This window comes from Lepidochelys olivacea, assembly GCF_965140295.1.
Source record: "Lepidochelys olivacea isolate rLepOli2 genome assembly, chromosome: 4".
Classification (NCBI taxonomy): domain Eukaryota; kingdom Metazoa; phylum Chordata; order Testudines; family Cheloniidae; genus Lepidochelys; species Lepidochelys olivacea.
The window spans coordinates 32,981,069-33,003,008 of record NC_140414.1 but is presented as its reverse complement, the minus strand read 5'-3'; the positions used below and the strand labels follow the sequence as shown (position 1 = coordinate 33,003,008).

The 21,940-nt window shown below is 40.7% G+C and overlaps 1 protein-coding gene across 3 annotated transcripts in view; it reads left to right on the top strand.

The window, feature by feature from the left end:
- The window catches only part of TSPAN5 (tetraspanin 5), a 113,076-nt gene that overhangs the window by 80,113 nt on the left and 11,023 nt on the right, over positions 1 to 21,940 (top strand). For all 3 annotated transcript variants that reach the window (XM_084626050.1, XM_084626052.1, XM_084626051.1), the window contains one exon: positions 11,123 to 11,173. In XM_084626050.1, the coding sequence (XP_084482176.1) occupies positions 11,123 to 11,173 (51 nt within the window). The remainder of the gene's footprint in view (positions 1 to 11,122; positions 11,174 to 21,940) is intronic.

The window sequence follows — 21,940 nt, the reverse complement described above, 5'->3', positions numbered from 1 at the left end:
TTTCTAGTTTGGGTTACTGTACAATGTCAGCTGTGCCTTTGATTCAGCTGAACGAAAAATGTGTGAAAAATTGAGTAGAGCGATTCTTATCGGCTGCATCTGGGGGAGAATCCATCAAAAGTATCACGGAAATAATTATTTGTAAAATATATATTAATCTTTAAAACTGTATATTTAAAATGAAAATAGAGAATAGATTTAACATCTGAAAGCCTGTTTTACATCTTTAGATGGCTGCCTCTGATGTGAATCAAATCAGGTAGCAATCACCCTGGTATCTTCCTTCACTAATCATATTGCTTGGAGTTTTCCTGCTGGCAGTGGCTCAAGGGAAAACAATTAATGGGCTCTAGGCCAACGTATTTTTCATAAGTATTACAGTACATCTGTAAATTTATATGAACATATAATGTATGCTCTCAGCAGTTTGCTTTCCCATGGTGACCCTCTGTGGTTAACCAGCTTTAAATGAAATCCTGTGCCGGCTGGTGCTGAGAGTGGAAAAGTTATGGGAAAGGAGGGAGGCAGGTTCTTGGCTCTAACCCCGCTTATTCCCTTTATGTGGTGTTCTAGCCCAGATGAAAGCTGCTATACTGATTGGATAGGCAGGTGAGCTGCCTTCTCAGTCATCTTCCAAGCTGTGCTTTTCACTTTGTTGGCTGACCCCAAAATTTCCCACAATTGGAAATTTAAATCAATAAAAATTGGGGGGAGGAAGGGGAGGGAAGCTTAAAAATGAAAAAAAAAAAGCTTATCTGTCAAAATTACAAAATAAAAATCAAATTTTGCGAAGATCTATGAATAATGAACTGAGTTTTCTAAATTGCAAATTGTATTTCAATTCAGGTTTAGTCAAAATAGTCTTCCTCTTGGAGAATGATTAAAAGAAACCTGAAATGAATGCCCGTGCTTCATATCAGTTCAAGATTGACCAAAAAAAAAAAAAATTATTCTTGGAAAAAAATTATAGGAAGAATTTAATCAGTGTCCCACCTTTTAAATATTTCTCTTGTGTATTGTAGCTATGAATGCTATAGCACAGGCGAGAGAAATATTGCTTTGGGAAGGATTGTCTTAGAGCAGTAGTATATTTTAGAGTCAGTTTAGTGACTTGTAACAACTTAAAGGGACACTGCCAAGGTTCAGAAGGCCCATGTTTTACTGATGGTACTTCAAAAAGTTGCATATTCTCCTTCATGCAGCCATGAGCCGTGAAAAACATTTTTTTTCTTAGAACAAACCAATCCCACCAAGCAATGCCACAGTCTGTAAAGTGACTGTACAAAACCCCAGAGGACTGAGTGTTTTAAGATGCAACTATGTACATTGCTCTTACTCATTCTATGCCTGTTTCATTCATGTGCCCAGGATATAGAGTGAAATCGTGCTCTCTGGAGGGCTTAGAGTATATCGTACACAGTCATGGAAAGAGAGAACCCAGTGTGCATGAAGGCAGTCTAAAATGCTGGGTTTATGACCGTGTCTACATGTACAGCGCGACAGCGGCGCGGCTGTACCGATATAGCTGCACTGCTGCAGCGTGTCTGGTGAAGATGCTCTGTGCTGACGGGAGAGAGCTCTTTCGTTGGCATAAAAAACCCACTCCTGCAAGTGGCATAAGCTATGCTGGCGGGAGAGTTTCTCCCCCTGTCATAGTGCTGTGCACACTAGAGCTTATGTCGGTGTTACTTGTGTGAATCAGAGGGGTGGAATATTCACACCCCTGAGTGACACAAACTTGGCTGACATAGTGACAATTTTGGGCCTACTAGCCCCAACAGTTTTGCTTTAAAAGGCTGTAATAAGAAGTGTTTGTCAGTACTCATAGCAAAGAAGTTCATGCATGCATAGTAGAGATGGATCCAAAAAAACCCTGAATTTTGAGGAAGTTTTAATCTGAGTCAAAACTTTACAGCTCTGGTTTGTTCCTATTGTATAGGAACGTGTGCATTCTATTGTTATTGTAAGGGTGTAAAATGAAGCAACTGCGTACAGGAATGATTTGTCCAGCCTGTTTTATTTTTATAAATCTTCCTCACGCAGGACATATTGGCATTCGGTGGTATGTGACAGTGGTATATTACCTAACCCCTTTACTACTTAGTCTGCAGCTGTGATGCTTTTGGTGGTAGTCTGTTTTAAATTCTTTGTTTTAATAAGAGTGTCAACTGAAATTTTTAAAAAATTGTGTGTGAAGTAGGAGGTGATCAATCTGCATTTGTGCTTACAATGTACAACTGTTTTAGTTTTGTACCATTATTTACCATGTTACTTTTTAAACTATATATGCAGTTTTGTAAGGTGCTGTACCCCTCACAACAAAGAAATGATCATACCTGAGTGCTTTGTTTCCCCTGCTAGCCAACAAGATTAATAACACTTAGAGAAGGATGTATGTAACTTCAGATGTTTATTGTTCAACCCACCTCTGAAAACACTGAAGTGCTAGGAAAGGGATTATTGCTTATGAATGTAGCTAAACATGTGAATTAATACTGAGAGAAGAATAGAGAGATTATAGAATAAAGTATACAGCAATAGTCTTTATTGTGTTAATTTTGTTCATTGCATGTAAACAGTTAAGGACAGTGAAATGATAAAGTATTGTTACATGCTGTCTGATTATTCTCAAGTAATTGATTTGCTGGAGAGAAATTTGAATGTAGTTTTTGCTTTACATTGACATTAATGAGTGGAAGGCTGAGGGTTGTAAAGTTTATCTTGTAGAAAGTGTTGCACCACTGTTGTATAATGCCAAATATTATATTTTAAAGGACTTTCTAAATATTTGCAAAAAGAAAAGGAGTACTTGTGACACCTTAGAGACTAACAAATTTATTTGAGCATAAGCTTTCTTGTGGCACCTTAGAGACTAACAAATTTATTTGAGCATAAGCTTTCTACAGCTCACGAAAGCTTATGCTCAAATAAATTTGTTAGTCTCTAAGGTGCCACAAGTACTCCTTTTCTTTTTGCGAATACAGTCTAACATGGCTGCTACTCTGAAACCTTTCTAAATATTTGTTCTCCTTAACCTGCTCCTTAAAGATTTGACAACAAGGTTTTCAGAGGGTCTGCCTCCAAACAAGGAATATTGAAGACACATTGGGTCTGATTCTCTGCCACCATGCGCCTTCTGTAGTCATTTTGCACAGGTCTAAATGGCTATACAAGATACAAGGCAAGAGAAAATTAGGCCTTTTTTCTCTAAAATATCTAGAGTAATTTGTAGACAGAGGGTAAAATTCTGCTCTTTTAGGCTGGTATGGATCCGGAGTAGTTCTTGTGACTGAAGTGAAGTTGGTTGATGCTTGACTGAAAGCAGAATATTTCTCTTTCTCAAATGTGAGTGGAGAGAATTCTGCTGACTGGCTTGGATGTAAATTAAGGCAGAATTGGTCACACAAGGTAGGGGATATTTGTGTAAGAGTTGTGGGAAATACACTGGTTTTTGGTTGGCATGTTTATCGTGACTAGAGTGTTTTGTGTATATGTTCACATCTCTTTGCTGGAAGTTTTGGTTTTGTAGTTGTGAACTGAAAACTCCAAACCAATCCCAAAGTGATCTCTGGAGAAACTCACTGGTTTCATGATGAAACCCCATTCTTCTACCACAGGCTTTCATTTTATTTTTAGCATTCTTGTATAGTTCATCACCATAGTATCTCTGTCCTTGGGGTAGTCTGGGCATCGATCCTTTCCTCTGGTAGGCCCCTGCTCTTGTTTCAGTTGCCTTTGAGAGGGAAGGGGACAGAGATTTCTGTTTTGGGGACTGGAGGGGAGGATCAATATATACATATTTTGATTCTCTTTAAGGGTCTTCAACGAATAGGCTGCGCTTGTCTTTTCCTACCAACAAGTTGGATGGCAGCAGAACTGGGAATGCTGTTCCAGTCGTCCTGCCACCTCTACTCATAGAATTATAGAAGTGAAGGTCTGGAAGGGACCTCAATAGGTCAACTTGGCGAGTCCCCTGCACTCAAGGCAGGACTGCATAATAACTAGATCATTCCTGACAAGTGTTTGTCAGATCTATTCTTTAAAACATCCAATGACAGAGATTCCACAACCTCTCTAGGCAATTTATACCAGTGCTTAACCACCCTGACAATTAGGAAGTTTTTCCTAATGTCCAACTCATAACTCTTACTATAGGCTGGGGGTTGTGATGTTCCAGGCTACAGTATGGGATGGGTTTCCTTTGACTCAAGTGATATATATCCTTCTGTTAGTCACTTTTTGCAACTAATGACAATATTTTACCATAATAAGCCTCAACTCCAGTCAAAGGGTCAATATCTCAAGTGGTGTAAATCTAATTAAAGTCTATGGATCTATGGTAATTTACTGCTGCGGTTCTGGCCCAAAATACGCATGTACATACTGCTTATTAAACTATTGTATTTATATTTACCGTTTCACACTTCTGTACAGAGCAACATTGAACTGCACACAAAATACAGCATTTACCAAAGCTTTTCAAAGATTTTTGCCATTTCCAAATGCCATAATACGGATTTTTTTTATGAATAGTTTTATACTTTAGCCATCTTGTTTGTTTTTCTACTGTTTAATTCTCCTTGCAAGAATGGGGTCTTTCCCTCCTTCCTTGCCTTTCCAAAAGTGATGTATTTGTAAGCATCATCTGTGTGCTCATTGTGCAGTTTTATCCCTTCAAGTTTCAAAGAAAGCCAGTTTAAACCACAAGGACTTAGTACAACTTTCTTATGCAAACTGTATAAAGTTAAAAAAACAGCAGAGTTAGTTGTAACTCATATGTACTTTTTGGCTCTTTAGTAGAAGCATCACAGAGGAGATTATACTCTGAGCAATTGGTATTTCATATTCTGGTTTGATTTAGAATGCTTAAACATAATCTGTTCTTATTAGAGATGGAGCCCAAACCAAAATCCAAGATCTGGTTTCAGATCAGAGTTCACAGCTTGAACCAATCTCCATAATGGGACAAATCCAAACACCCTGAACTTTGGGAAAGTTCAGTTTTGGATCTGGAATTTGAAACTCCATGTTTAGAAACACTTGTAGCTGGTGTGTTGGTTCTGCCTCTGAGACAGATCCAGTGTTTGGATCTAGGGTTTCGATTCAAACCCCTGTTTAATAATTATATCCAGGTCATACTGCTGAAACATCTGATTCTTGGTCTACAGTTCCAATTTCTACCTTGATGTTATCTAGCAAATGGCACATCCCAGATTTAACATAGGTTAGAATTGCAGTCTCAACACTTCAGTCCAAAAAAGATCAATTTAATTTCTACTAACTCCTTCCTGTGTGATTATATTGTTTGGCCCAGGTCTGGAAAGAGTGTAACATCCTTCAAAACTTGAAGGCTCATTGTTAAAATAAAAATAATTTATATATATATAAACACCCCCCCCCCTTACTCTGAGTTATTAACAGCTGAGCTTAACATTGAAGTAATTTTAAAAATGTAAACTTATTTCTCACTATTAATGTTCACTTTTGTATGTTACACAGGTTGGATTCTGCAACTAAGCTGATCAATTTCATGCTGTGCTCCTAGGCAGCTTCAGTTCCTTGTTCTCCTACATTCAGGCAATACTGTTGTGTTTTGTGTTTCCAACAGTGTAAGGAAAATTTTAAATTGGAGAAATAAATAGAAAAAGAAATCACGAGACGAATCTTTGTTTTGTACTTATGCCCCTGGGGATAGAGCTTTCTGGCCACAAAGCTGCATGCACACTTAGGCCCTGATTTGGATTGCAGATAATATGGTACAGACAAAAACACAAGAACAAAAAGGGAGTATTGGAGGGAGTAACCAAAGATTGGATACCTTGAAGCTCAGGGCCTCAGTATCTCTGTATGGTTCCACATGATATTAATCAGCAGCAGTAGTGGCCCTGTATGACACGGATTATAAGACATAGTGGATTTTCTCTCTGTTGAAATAGAGGAAATGAAAAAAAAAAAACAGATTGTTTGTTTGTGGAAGATGAAGTAGAAACATTTGACAACAAAAGAGGACTGACAACAGGTAGGGTGCTCCGAGAACTTGATGAACTTAAAAGTTACAGTGAAGAAAATGAGGGAATCTTTTTTTTTAAATATAAGATTATTAAAGCACATATTGTTATTGGAAGAATATGTGAAAGAGCACCGTGTAACAGTAAGGAATTTAAGGGTGCTTTGGCTTGGCAAGGGGAAAGAGCCAGAAGGGGAAGAGACCCAGTGGCTTTCAGCAAGTCAGTAGGTGAAGTTCTAGACGCTGATGCAGAGAAGGCCCCTTCCTCCATATGGAAAGAAGTTAAAAAAATCCATATGAGGAAGAAAGTCAGCTTTGGAGTCAGTACTGGGTGTGCATCTGATCTCAGATGTAGAAAGGGCCCTATTGCTCTCAAAGGAGTTTGTCTATCTGATAGGCAGGTGCTAGGAGGAGGCTGACTGGGTTGTGGGAGGGCAGAGGGTGTCCTTGTGGAGTACAGACCGCCATGCCATTCCCCCAAACTTCCTGTCACGGCTGCCAGAGTGGTCTTTTGGAGCCTGTTGTTGCAGCGGCTAGGGCTGGCTGTCTTGGGGAATTTCAACATCCATGTGAATGACAGCTCTCCCGGGTTAGTCACAGCCACTGTGGTAAATATGATCATCCCAGATGGTTCCTAGCTCTGCTTACAGCTGAGGAGGTGACACTTTGAATCTGATCTAACACTTAGTGTGTGTGGTGGTGGTGGTGGGGTGTAGACAGCAGACAATTAGTTATGGTCTAATCATTGTCTCTTCCAGATGGAAGACAGGGCTTTCCCTCTTGCCTGTCAGGGCACTGGAAGTGGTGTGATGATGATATTTCTGTGATTAATGGATTCTGTTGGATTCCAGAATTCTTGGGGGTAATGTTCTTGTCATTGGGCCAAGGCAGGTTTAAGGCCTGATGTATTGTGTCCCATCACGGCTTGAAATGTGAGCCGTATATCTAAAAGTTATCAGGTAACTTAAATCCTGTTAGCGAACGTCTCTCTGGTTATCTACCTGGAATGAAGACTTGAGCTCTCCGTTCCCAAGTAGGTAGGTACTGAAAAAAAAAAAAAAAGAGAGAGAGAGGAGAGAGAGATGTTTTTTGTTTACTGTAGGTGCCCATGTAAATCAAGCTTTCCATGTGCCCCTTATACAAACATAGGGCATCGTACCAACTTCTCGTGTTCGCCTGGAACGTAGGTAAAGTGTGGTGCTAGCATCCATGTCTCTTGATAGTAATTACGGACCAGTCGGACCTGATTCTGCAGCCTACACACGAAGCTCTCTCTGACTTTAACTGGTCTCAAGCACGTATAAGGGCAAGATCGCTAGACCTTTAGGGCAAGGGATACTGATTTTTAAAACCAAACCTGTGGATATGATCTGGAGGACATTTGCTGATGATTCAACTTTAACGGGTATGTAAAATTTTGGGCCTGAAATACTTGACAGTGTGCCTTTCTGAAAACATGACTAAGTTTTGAGTGTTTTGGTTAATATTAAGTTAACATTTTATAGAAATTCTCGTGGCACATAACTAAAATAGCCTCTTTCGAAAATGCATAGAAGTAAGAAGTGAACTCACTACGAAGCTGTTGAGTTCAGTGCTGGGGAATCCCCTCCATTTCCCCTCTCTCCTTTTCCCAGATAGGTAAATGTATTTTCTTGGCATGGTTTTGGAAAGAAAAATCATTAGTATACTAAGTTGTTTACACAGCTCTTAAGAGAAAATATACTGAACGCCAAAAAAAAAAAAAATCTATGAACAGGATCAGTTTATTGCAGAGAAACTGCAAAGAAAATCAATTTGCCATTCGAGCAACATTCTGTTATGTGGCCCCAAACCAGTGCCTATATAGTTGGCTCTGTAGCTGAACTCTTTAAAGCCAGAGGAGAAAATCTCACACATGTGCGCACACTTGTGCGTCCCCGTCCCCCCTTTTCTTTCTATATTAGAGGCTCTGCTTGGTTACATTGCAATGCTGTAGATCTCTCCTGCCCTAAAGATGTTTGTTAGGTATTTAAAAAGTGCTCTCTCACTGCATGCTGGAATGGTGTATATTAGTGAGTTGTAGAGTTAATCATTTGACAAGCATTATCTTACATTGCAGTTAATCTTGCTCCATGGTACCATTTAGTAAGCAGGCAGTGTGGAGAGAGGAGATGTTTAATATGCCCATTCTGGTTACCTGATGGATCATTTACAGGAGTTTCAACTCTGAACCCTACAATATCTTTTGGGTTACAGCACACTTCATTTAATTCACAAAGTCAATTCCTACCATGACATTTACTCATTGAAATAGATTTTACAGTGGATGTTGCATGGAGTCCCAGCTGCCCCTTCATCTTTCCTTCATGGCAGGAAAACATTGTCAGGATTACTTATCTTTAGAGCTTGGTACTCGATGTCTTCTTGAAAGTAACTTTGCAGGTATATGTACAAAAAATGGCAAAGGTTCAGGGTATTATGTCGTAGTACACAGCCATTTTCCCTTTTTATTCAGGGGCATAGGAAAGTAGTTAAAGTTTAGTAGGGTTGTGGGACTTGGTGGATCAGGGTATATAGAGCCTTTTGTGTCTGGGTTATTGATTTGTAACCCACCCAATTCAAACTGGCTTTGAATTTGACCAGTGGGCAGGTCTCTAATATCGCAAAAAAATCTACCACCCATGCCACTAACTGGAACCCTTGTTGGCAGTCTCAACAGAGAGGCCAAGGACTAAAATGTACTTGAAGGAGCAGCACCTCCTCTGGTGTAAATTGGCATAGCTCCATGGGCTTCAGTGGAGCCACATTGACTTACACCATTTGAGGATCTGGCCTGAAGTGTATAACCCGAAATGCTACTAGAGTGACCCCTATAGGACAAATCCAGTCATGCTGACCAGGTGTGGAGAAAGCTTGCTATACTGCTGTCTGTTGTATCAGTTCTGTGGAGAAACAGAGGACTTCAGTCTCCAAATTTGTCTGTCTGGCTCCTTCTATTGAGGAGGTTGACCAGTGGTGGTGATGGGATTTCTCTGTGACTGTGACACCTATTTCCTTTCGCCCCTTAGATCATATATCCAGCCAGCGTCCCCTGATTGCTCAGGTGCTTTCTCTGAGAAGTCTCTGTGTGCCCTCTGGTTCCCTCATTTTAACTTGGACGTATACTTCCTTCCTGTTTTCATTCTGTATGGCAACTGTAATTAGTTGATCCTTGCGGTTTTTATTCTGTTTTGCTTTTATTGTAGCCTTCCCCTTCCTTACTTTTGTTGAGGGGTAGCTGTGTGTGTTTCTTATGGGTGAATTCCCTTTGGGGCCCCACCCACATTTTACAGGGATCTCCTGACGTCTGCCTCCAGCCATTGCACAGAGGTCAAATAGACTGACTCCTAGCATGAGAATTACATTTGCAAATAAAGTCAGAGTTTAATAGCTGTCATGTGAGGGAGTTATATCAATAACTTTAATGCAGGGGTTGGCAACCTTTGGCACGCGGCCTCAGGGTAATCTGCTGGTGGACCGCAAGACGTTTCTTTTTCATTGACCGTCTGCAGGCTCAGCCTCCTGCAGCTCCCAGTGGCCGCAGTTCGCCGTTCCCGGCCAATGGGATATGTGAGAAGTGGTGCGGGCTTCAGGGTCATTCTGGAGTCTCCTGGATGACCAAAGAAGCTGGTATGCATGTATCGCTGGGCCATAGCAGCCAAACATACACTTCAGCTGAACTAGTAATATGCCTGGAAACCATAGAACATGAGTAAAACAACATTTTCCTATTGCCAGAGAGGAGTGATTGTAGTGATTACAACTCATTGTCCCTGGAATTGTTATTTCTAAGTAGTTCTTTTGCTCATTGGTTATTGGCTGTTATTTTGTGTGTGTTTGTTTATATTAAAGCCTCAACTTTTTGACTGTTACACAATCCTAAAGCAGCATGGCACTTGTTAATCTTATGGGCATATACAGTACTGAAGATAAGCCATGGAACAAGGAATTCCTTAGATGGGCAACTGTCCCCTGAAGTCATGAAGATTGTGATGTAATCAGTGGTAAATAGTAACTCAAAATTTGTCAGCCTTGACTCAGTTTCCATTAATTTGGACCAATTTTGTGGTTTGAGTTAGTATTCTATAAAACCTCATCCGTCTCAATAGACTTTAGTTCTGGCGTTAGTACAAACCCAGAACTTCAAAGGTGTTTAAATCATGTGAAGCAAGACTGGAAGAAAGTTTTTGCAAAACTCTTTGAACCAAAACCACAAGTATAGCTCAACTCTGCAAGTTCTACTTGAGAAAGGAAACGTGCATATTTTGGGAATGCAAGATTGAGTCATTTATTAATTTAATTTATTGAATGTTTTCTGAATGCAGAGAGAGAGAGATCAATAGTTTTAAAATATGCTGTGCCATTCTGAGATATGCAAAGATATGGTGTCTTATTGGCTGCATGGCCTACTGAAGTAGCTTGTTCGTCGTGAAATATGAAAGCAACCAATAAATAGAAAGCTATAAAATTATGTTTGTTTTAGATTTATTTTAGGATTATTTTTAGTAGTTTTTTCTGATGACAGTTCTCGTCTAAAAATGTACCCATTGATAGGCCATTATGTGGGCAACATAACTATATCTGGTAATGAATATGAATTTTAGTGCTTCCTCCTTCTAGCCGAATTTCTCTTATTGTGCGTTGCATGGAAAGCAACTCTGTACAGCTGACTGGCAAAACGAGGATGGTATGTTGTGTTGTCCTGCTGCAGATCTTGGCTTATGTGAGGCTTGGGAGATATTTCTTTGAGTTGGTTTGTGGAGTGGTTGGGGAAGTGATGTTCATGGCGTCTGAGATGTGTATGTGGGAAAGCATTAAGCTGGCTGTGCTGCTTTAGGGATCTTCCCCCTTATCCTGCTGTTCTCTGGCTGTTTGCTGTGCCAGGAAAACAGCCTTTCATTCTCTAACTTTAATTGTGGAATTGTAGGAGAAGCTGTTGTATTCGGACGCCGACAGCACAGGAAAAATCTTGACATGACTGTCAGAGGTACAGAGGTTCCCAGACAGAGGGGTGAAGATGAAGGGGCAATTGATATATGAAATGTTTGTAACAGTCAATTCACAGTTCTTACCCGAATTTCCTCTTGTTTCTTTCAGTTTCTGGGCATAGCATTTCTTGGAATTGGATTATGGGCATGGAATGAAAAAGTAAGTTGAATATAACATAAACTCAGTTTTTTTTGTTAGTGACCAATTGACGAGCTATATATTACACACGCTACCCATTCACACACTTTCCATACTGGAGAGAAAATCAGACCCATTGTCAAATGAAACTTTAGCTTGCCTCACCTAGAAGGAGACCTTGGCATCTTTCGGGAGGCTGCTTTGGCGAGAAAGTTCAACTGACAGATGCAGACAGAATAGCCACTGCAGCGCATACATGGAAAGTACAGCACAGAGCTCTCAATGGTACGCAATGTTGGTATGATAGTGTACTCTCATAAAAGGAGGCAAACCAAATGAAAGTGAGTTTTTCTGTTTTTGCCTCTGAATTTACAACACTACTGGTAGCTGTGGCTTAAATTAGTTTACACGCTTACAAAAAATAAGCACAAGACTGAGCTATAGTGTCCCTTCAGTTATCTTTAAAAATAAGTAAATAAATAAAAATAAAAAAATTAGAATGTGCACTAGAATTGCGCAACTGATGCGGTAACTCTTATCCTCTCAGAGATAGGCCTATTAACTCATGTGATTAAAGGTTTGCAGGACTGGGCCCAAATTTGGGAGACTGCTTGGGGATGGAAAGTGAGAAGGAAAGGCAGTGCCAGACTAGAAGGTACAAAACAAATCAATGTGTGTCAGAATCCTAAGTAAAGAGGTCGGTTCGCAACAAGGTAAAAGACCAAAATAATTAAAACTGTTTTCTTCCCCTTTTGTTCTTATTAATAATAAATACCTATGACAACAAGAATATTGTGAGAATTAATTAGATAATGTTTGTAAAGTGCATTGAGGAGGAAAAGCACCATGTTAGTGTTAAGTATTGATATTATGTTCACTACTAAGCTCATAGGTGGGGCTGAACAAACACAGAAATAATAATTGGAAATCCAGGCTCAGCTTTTGCACTAAATATTCAGAATGAATTTGCCTATCTTGGAAGCAAGTCAGTCAGTTGGAGCCTTCTAATCATTCCATGTGTTTTCCTGCTGAATACAGACAATTTAAAACAGGATCTCATTTTAGATGGCTTTGAACGGGCATTGAAGTGCATTAAAAGTCTGTATTGTGCTAGGGCCCCGAGCCTGCAAAGATGTAATCACATGCTTAGCTTTACCTACTACTAGTATTCTAATTGAATTAAATTGAGCTACTCTGTGTGTTAAGCAAAGTATGTCCTTTTGTCTTTGTGGGTTTGAGGCATAAATTAGTAGTATTTGCTTAATTTTGAAATGGCTTCCCAGTTAAGCTTTTTTTTTATAAAGTTCTTTTAGCATTTCATGAAGCAGCAAAAATGATTTTTCCATTATTATAATTGTGGCCTTAGCCTAGAGTCCTAACGTAAAAGGGTTGTTCTGTCAGAATAAGAATTCATTAGGTCTTCAATATAGATCATTAGTGTGAGACTGGATTAGTCTCTTCATGGAGAAATGTATCCAATTAAAAATTATGAATAGCCAGAAACTGCAGCAAACACTTTACTTGAGATGCAGAAACTTAATGTCATGAATTCATTTTAAAACAACCAATAGATTTGAAGAACCGAGTTTAAAAAAACAAAAACAAAACCATAAAAGCAAAGCGAGAGGAGGTACGTGCCAGTTTGGACAGTCTTGGCTGTAGGACTTGTTTCCATAAACGAATAAATAAAAATGTTGCTGTCCTGGGACGAGATTCTTCGCTCAGACACGTGCACTGGAAACCACTGACTTCAGCAGGCATTATGAGTGCATGCTTGGGAAAGTGTAGTGCTTCAGGAATCGTTTGCGGTGTGTTGTAGCCTTGTTGGTCCCAGGGTATTAGAGAGAGATGAGGCAATATCTTCTATACAGAAATTGATCCAATAAAAGATATTGCCTCACCCACCTTGTGCTTTAGAAAGACTGTTTCTTATGTTTAATGTGGTATCATGTAAAGACCCCAGCTAGGGCTGAGGCCTTGTTGTTCGGGGTGCAGTGTAGGCACCTAGTGCGAGAGTATCTTTCCCACAGAGTTTACAGTCTGCGCTGACACGGATTTCTACGGCACTGCTCCTGTGTACCGTTATGTACGGACTTAAGTTTTTGCACAGTTGGAGTTTAAGAAATCACTGTGCTGCTGTAAGTTGTGATTTTGGGGATGCAAATCCAACTCTTCCTTCTGTGGTCATTTGAATTTCTTTCCAGTTAAATGTTATCTGTACACACACTCTGATCATTTCTCTAGTCAAACTTGCCACATCTCAAAGCCTTTTCAGAATGACAAGAAGTAGAGTACCAGATAGTGTACCAAAAGTTGGGTGATATCACTAGCCAAGGTTGGCTGTAATAAAATAATGCACATTTAATTGCAGCCTTATTTACTGCCAGGTGTGAGGAATGCACTGTAGTTCTTCTAGTGATGGTTCCTATGTGGATTCCAAATGCGGTGTGGGTGTGAGGAACGCATTGTGGTTTCACATCCCTTCCTAAGCCCCCAGTTGTTTCTAAAGGAGACTTGAAGACAAACAACATTTTTAAAGAAAATAATTCCCTACATAGTCTCAATACCTTCCTTGCAGCCTTTAGGGGAGTAATAGAACTCACTTGTCAGACAGTGAATGTTAACTGGTTTGACAGGCAGTTGGCGAGGCCTAAACAAAAAGTGGAAAAATTAGCATCCTAAATCATGAACCTGAAAGAGAGCTGTGAGAAATAAGGAGGCAATGAACCCGAAAGAGAGAGAGAATTCTTAAAGACTAAGTTCACCTCTCTCCACCCGGTCACCCCGGTTTTACTGCTGAATTTTTCTCTTGGAGATTTTTGAGGAAAGATCTTCCCTACCTTTGCTTTATCCCAGTGAAGATAAAAGATGACGAAGGAAAGATGCGTTAATTGTGCCATGAGACTGTAGATACTCACTTTCAGCAAGTGCTTGTTTGAATCCTTGTTTGGAAATTTGAATCTTGTGCCTATCCCTGGGGCTGCATGCAAATTGGGCAAAACACAAAGCGCACTCTCTGCTCTTGCACATTTCTGGATTTTATATCAGGGGTGGTGGTGTGAATAATTTCAATTATGTGACTCATCATTTAGAGTTTGGTGCCTAAAAGGGCACTGTCAAAATAATTTTTAATGTCCAAGCTCGTGTTAGAACACCTGAAGCTTTTCAATCTGAATGGATTTTAAAAATCTCATTGTACTTTTCTCTGTTTGTGCTGTTAGTTTACTTTGTGAACTCCACTCCTTTATGACAAGGAAACTAGACTAAACTCCCATTTGTTTCCCTCCCGTTCCAAGTAACTAGTGAAATGCTGCTGCTGTTACTGTTGTTTTTTGTGTTTCCAACATGAATGTAACAAAAATTATGGAAACCTAAATTGTGCAAACACCCCCCACATGTGCTCCGGTTTTCAGAGCCTAAATTTTGGAATGAAACAGATTTGGCACATTTAAATTACTGTTGTTCTCTCCCCTATGCTTACTCAAATGCACAAGAATGTGAAATTTTTAATGATTTATATGTGTATCAAAATAGACGCATTTTCCCCATTATAAAGCAATAATGTGGTTGAAAATACTTTCATTTCTCATCACCCTCCAAATATATGTGTTAGTCAGAGATTCCTAGTCATTTGCATGGGCAGGGTATGAGAGATCAGTCCACAGTTTGCAAAGGAGACTCTGCTCCAGATGATTCTGTATTTCAATCTTTTTCTTTTCCTCTGACCACCTCCACTACCACTTCCCCTGGTTCAGTGATACTCAGACTTCAGTGATGCAGGAGCCAAATTAGTGATCAACATTACCCAAAAGAGCCAAAGTAGAACGAATTCATTGGTTCATTTGCTATTTTTTTAATATATATTATTCTCACCGCAAAATGACTGACCAAGTATTATTATTTTGTCAACTACATACAATAGGTTAATAACGTAGTAAAGGCATCCTGACTGTTTAATTATTAAATCACACAGCGTTTTAATGATCATGTGCTGCAAAGCGCCGCAGGAGACGCGTTAAAGAGCCACTTATGGCTCCCGAGTCTCAGTCTGAGCATCACTGCTCTAGTTCTTCTCTTTTCCCAGAGAGGGGATCTGTCAGACCACCCCTAAAATTTTCCCTCTGCAGTGCGAGAGGGTGGTTCCTCCTCCAAATCTTTTCCTGTGAAGCCCGCAAAGCGTGGGATGTAGTTTTATTTCCCTGTGTCTTCCCCTTGGATGTCCCTTCTCACTTGTCTCTGCATTCTTCTCTGTACTGTGTCACAGGGACAGTTAAATCAGTGGGGGTTGGAGGCCTGGGGTTGGGAGGAGTGATGGGTGGGGATGGGCCCTCCCTGGGCTCTTGAGCATCTATTTCCTCCTTGCTCCCTTCTGGCTGGGAAAGGAGCAGGCAAACAGTGCTTGTGCAGTGTGGTGAGGAACCCTTTCAACTCCTGCTTAAAAGGCCAGATTTTCTCTCCCCCGAGCTGTGTTTGAGATTACAGTGCTGGGCTGGAGAGAGAGACATTAAAAGGAGCTGCAAGACAACTGGCAGGTCTGGGACAGATCCGAAGCCTCCCTTCCCAGATTGACTCACTATCTAGGAGTCCTCTGCTCTAGTACCATAGGGGTGAAAGTGACCCAGTAAGGGCACTCCAGTGCTGCAGAAGTGCTTGGCCGCCTTGGGAACCTGATACCTCTCAGCCTTGAGGGATGCACCACCAGAACTTTTTCTGCATGTATTGCTGCCTTACGCATTTCTCCCCCATGTTTGTGGAAGGGGATGGCTCCTTCTGTTTCTTTCTGCTGCCTCTCCATGGAATTAGTGCTTAGTTTTTCCATTTGGAGTGGTGTAGGGATGAGCTCAGTCTTTCCCATTGCATGCGCACATCCCCTGTACCCTCGTGCTCTGAAATTGAATGCATAGTGAGAAATAAAGGGCTTTTCATAACTTCATTATGTTGATTTCGCTCCAGTTTCTTATTTTCTCTTCTCTTCCCCCATCTCCACCTCACCTCAGCAGCAGAGGCAAATTCGGACCGGAATTGGCTCAGGGGCACATGTAGATGTTAAGTAGTTAACCAGGAACTCTAACCTACTGCAGACCATTAAGAGGGTGGATGAATATTGCAAACAGCTGAGTTGAAGATCAGCCAGGGAACATATCCTATTCAGTCTCCTTCGGGACTACAACATGTCCCTGGACCAAAGGCATTGTGAGAGGGGGAAAATATTAAAAAACGTGATTTTGCAGAAATGAACTGGTTCCTGGAAAATATTATGCAAACATCTGAACAGTGCACGTGCAGGATAGAAATACAATAGCATTGTCAGGAGAAAAAGTGCATCCCCTTCTTTTCACATCTAAGATATCAATAGTACTGACTTGACCAGCCAGAAATAAAAAGAACAGAGTAGATTATTGTTACTCATGCTGCTGGAAAGGATACTTCATATTTACATAATACAAGGATTTAAAGCTCTTTACAAATGTTTGTCTCCCCTGTGAGGTAGATTTATTGAATAAGTGGAGAATATTAAGTGACTGGTTCAAGGTCGCACAGCAAATCAGTAAAGAGCCAGGATTAGAACACAGTACTCATTGATTCTCTGTCCTCTGCTCTACCCTCTTAAAAAAACACCACCACTCCTCCTCCAACATTCAGCTAAAGATATGGTGAAGACAGTGCTGGTCAGTGCTAGGCTCTTCACAGCTCTTCCCAATTTCTCTCATAAATAACCCATTAAATCCACAGAAGTGCTTGAATATTATGGTGACAGGCACTGTCGAAAACTGTAAAACAGACAGGCAGATGTGTGGATAGAAAAGATATATCGACATTCCTATGAGATGGTCCTTCCAATCCTTTTCAGTCATTTAAAATGGAATAATATGCTCCAGTCATTGCCCCACTATTTCAAACAAAATATACTTGTAAATAATGTACCACTAAGGATCTTAAGAGCTTATTTCAAACTGTCCAGGAAAGGAGAGGGCTGTAAGATAGCCTACACCGTATTTCATCATTAAGGAGTCTGCTGTCAAAGTACCTGAGAATATCTTTATGTTTAACAACAAACCTCTTGTTTATCATTTATAAACCATGTTTATCATTCAGACTAAAAGCTGTTGTTTTATTGCCAAAACCTCTTTCTGTGTTGTATATCCTGAGTTGTGTATCTCCAGGATGTTGGTAACTGGAGCTTCTGTGTACAGCGAGAGAGAAAATGATCCAACCATACAGAAGAACATGAGAGCAAATTATATAGCATGTGCTCCACAGAGCTCCTCTGTCCTGAGGTATAGCTCAATGTTACCTATTCAAGGCTGGTGATGACCAAAAGTGGGCAGGCAAAACTGGTGTGTAAAGGGACAATATATATTAGCAGGTAATGCTGCTTCTGTCTCTGGCTCAATACAGGTTAGAAATTGGTTACTCTGAGGAGTCTCCCCTTGTATATGCTCTCCTTCTATAACAGGCGAGGAAAAGAACAGAGACTAGGGCAAATTAGAGCTACAGTATTATAGATCTTAAGTGACCAGCATTTTGAGCTCTGGCCTCTTATGAACCCTGCTAAACCAGAAGATCCAGAAAGGCATCTAGCTTTGTGTCCTTAGGGGTCAGTACAGATTATGAAAAGAATGCAAATACATATGAGCTTTATTTAGCTGGGTTCTATTTCCGCTGCCTTTAGTGGGGGCATGACTGAGCCTTGTATGCTATAAAATGATTGCAGAGGGGTATATCTTGTTCTCACTTCTGTGAGTGTAAATCCGGAGTAACTCCACTGAAGTCACTAGAAATACTCCCGATTTACATATTGTAAGTCAGAGTAGAATTTGGCTGAGACCATCTCCATAGGATTTGAATGTTGTGGTGGTTTGATTTTAAATAAGCCCAAAGTCTCTTACGACATCGGATTAAAAAAAGTATGTGCCATTAAATAACAATGTTCACCCTTTCGATGGTAGTTTTTATTTAAAAAAGAAAATGTTGAGAACACCCCTGCTCCATCTCCCACGTTAGCCCTCCCCAGAACTAGTGTGTGTTAAGATGTCATCTGGGATCTGTGTGTGTGTGTGTGTATATATATATATATATACATATATATACATACATACATAAAGAGCTATTGTAACACAAGACTATATGTAGTTTTTCTTTTTAAGGCAGAGTTTCCTTTAACACTCTAGTTACTATAGGTCCTTAAGGAAACTGTGTATGTGCAGAACTTGGGTAGGTCATTGTTTTATCATGCAGAACTTTCCTTTTATTCCTAGAGCAAAGGGTCTGTTTCCTGACCTATGGCTGGTTGGGTCACAAGAGACCCCCTTGGGACTGCCACCTGATGTGCTGAGACTACCTCTGAGCCTGTTTTCCTTGGCATCTTGGGACTTCTGTACCCTGCCTTGTTGAGCCAGACACGCTAGCCTGCTGCAAACACAGACCCAGGTCTGAACCATGTTCCCCAAAAGCTGCAGGCTTAACTGAAAACAGCTTAAGAAGTGCTCTGTCTCTAGCACCCAGATACCCAGTTCCCAATGGGATCCAAACCCCAATTAAATCTGTTTTACTTTGTATAAAACTTATACAGGATAAACTCATAAATTGTCTGCCCTCTATAACACTGATAGACAGAGATGCACAGCTGTTTGCTCCCACAGGTATTAATACTTGCTCTGGGTTAATTAATAAGCAAAAAGTGATTTTATTAAATATAAAAAGTAGGATTTAAGTGGTTCCAAGTAATAACCGAAAGAACAAAGTAAATTACCAAGCAAAATAAAACAAAAACATGCAAGTCTAAGCCTAATACAGTAAGAAACTGATTACAGATGAAACCTCATCCTCAGAGATGTTCCCATAAGCTTCTTTCACAGACTAGACTCCTTTCTAGTCTGGGCCCAGACCTTTCCCCTGGTACAGCCCTTGTTCCAGCTCAAGTGGTAGCTAGGGGATTTCTCATGACTGCTGTCCCCTTTGTTCTGTTCCACCCCCTTATATCTTTTGCACAAGGCGGGAATCCTTTGTCCCTCTTTGGGTTCCCACCCCTCCTTCTAAATGGAAAAGCACCAGGTTAAAAATGGATTCCAGTTCAGGTGACATGATCATATGTCACTGTAAGACTTCATTACCCACTTGCCAGCACACAGGTATACAGGAAGACTTACAAGTAACCAGAGCCATTTACAGCCAATTGTCCTGGTTAATGGGAGCCATCAAGATTCCAAGCCATCATTAATGGCTCACACTTTGCATAATTACAATAGGACCTCCGCATTATATTTCATATTTCTAGTTTTAGATACAAGAGTGATACATTTATACAAATTGGATGACCACACTCAGTAGACTATAAGCTTTGTAATGATACTTTACCAGAGACCTTTTGTATGAAGCATATTCCAGTTACATTAGAGTCACACTCATCGGCATATTTTCATAAAATCATATAGAGTGCAACGTCACATGTACCTCCAAGGCTAGACTTTTTCATGGATCTGTCTGTTTTCTTGTTACATTTCAGGCATATCCATAGAGCTGTTGCAGTGCCTCCTTTGTAGGATATACATAATAAGAGTTGGAAGCAAGCCTAGTGGTATGCTTTCTATAACTTGCTGGAAATGCCAAGGGACGATGATTGTTTCAGCTCGCACACCAACCAGCCTGTTTCAGACCAGGACGACTGTCGGCATTATTCTGTCATATTACGCCATTAAGTCTATTTTGGTCTTCCTAGTGACTGACAAAAAGACTAGCACTGTGGCTACAACTTCACTTGGAGCTGGGGGTGTGATTCCCAGCTCGAGTAGACAGTCTCATGCTAGTTTAGCTAAAAATACTAGTGTAGCTGTGGTAGCATGGGGAGTAGTGAGTGGTGGCATGGGCTACCTGCCCCGTGTACCTACCCATAGAGTCCCGGTGGGTTTGTGCTCAGGGCAGCCAGACCATGCTGCCGCTTGCTGCTGCCCGTTCTACCATGGCTATGCTAGTGCTTTTAGCATGCTTGCTTGATGACACCTAGTGCAAGTATAACATTCTGCTGAGGGGTACCCAGTGCTGTGAGCCACTGTTACATTCTGCCTTGGCAAGAGTGAGCTAGGCAGGAGATTAGAGACTGTCTGCTCCCTGCCACACCGGTCTGTCTTCCTCACCAGTAAACAGCCCTAGGCTCTCCCACGCCAAACCTTGCTTAGCAGGCAATGATCTTCAAACTCTAGCGCCCATGCTCCACAGAGATGTTTCTTGGCAAGGCACAGCCCCGCCACAGGACACTCACAGAAGATATTAAGTTTGCTGCTCTTTTTAAAAGAATCAGTGGATTACAGCTTATTAGTAACATAAGTGGTAAACACACCCTTCCCTTCAAACACAGGACTGAGTTGGTTTATAATAAAAATAAACTTGTTTTATTAATATAATGACTTAGGTTAAATGACACCAAGTAGTAGGAACAAAGATAGAGATGGTTACAAACAAATAAAAGTAAAAATAAACTTTCTGATGGCTATGACGTAACTTAACATGTTACAGTCTTTATTCAAGATAGCTTCATCACTAATCTTCCTTTTCCAGCAATAGCCGACTGATTCTTAGCCAGGATCACCACAGAGTCCTTGTCTCCTCAGCTGAAGGATGATCCGGAGTCTTTCTGTGTGTCCTTACATATCAAAGTTTGCATTTCATTTCAAGGGTCAAATTGATCCCCTGGGGGTCAGTCTCCTGTCTCTTCCAGGGGATTGACTCCATCCTGATTAAGGTGTCTGTTGGTGTATTCCAGTGTGATGCATCCTGCTGCAATTTTACAACGTAAATGTTCTCTTCCTGCAACCTCCGCTATGAATGAACAGCCCATTGAATTTGGCCACACATGGTTTGAGGTGCTGGCCTCTTCCCTTTGTCTTGAGAAGACCTGTTTATCAACTCCCCCTGACGTACCTGGTTTAAACACCTTTTAGTCACAGACTTTAAAGCCCTTCAAAGTGAGTGTCCATAATTCCACACGCAGCATTGTCACATACATTTCACAATGATATTACTAACCAGTGTGTCATTTGTTTTCAAATAATATTTCAAAAAACACATTGTGTACAAGTACCATTGCAGTAGGGGGTATGGTGTGAACACAGGGGTGCCTAGGTCACAGTGAGTATGTGTACTTGACCTGGGCATCATTCCCCCAGCTCCAAACGTAGCCCTACCCTATGTCTGTGTGTGTGTGTGTGTGTGTGTGTGTGTATATATATATATATATATATAAAAAATTATAAATATAAATAAAATGGGACAGGCGATAATGTCTGTGTCCAGGCAGGAGGATGGTAGGAAGGAGAGAGATCTGTTCCAGGAGGATGACATCCATGCTATTGGGTTCTAGCATGTACTCCAGCCCTGGGTTGCATCATGTCTTTGTTGTTGTTGTTCCTGTCCTCTAATATGCAGTCTTTTTCCAGGTGGTGTGAAAGGAGGAATGGTACGAGACCATAGCACTTTTCCGGCCATCTTATGGTCTCTAAGTCAGCACCAGAATCCTGATAGTCTTAGTGCAGGCTTGCAAGAATAGGGAAAGGGCTCCCTGCATTCTCTCCTCATCCTTGCATGTCTCAAGATCAGCCAGAATTTGTCCCAGAGCATTTAAGAAAAAACAAAATAATACCTTCTCAGGAATGCTGCTGTCATCACAATCCACCTGAGTTCTGCTCCATAGCTGGAGATGGCATGCAGGCTGGTTATTTCTGGTTGTTCTGTCAGGAACGCTGCATATCCTGTTTTCAACGAGCCATATCACAGCTCTTATGTTTGAATAAT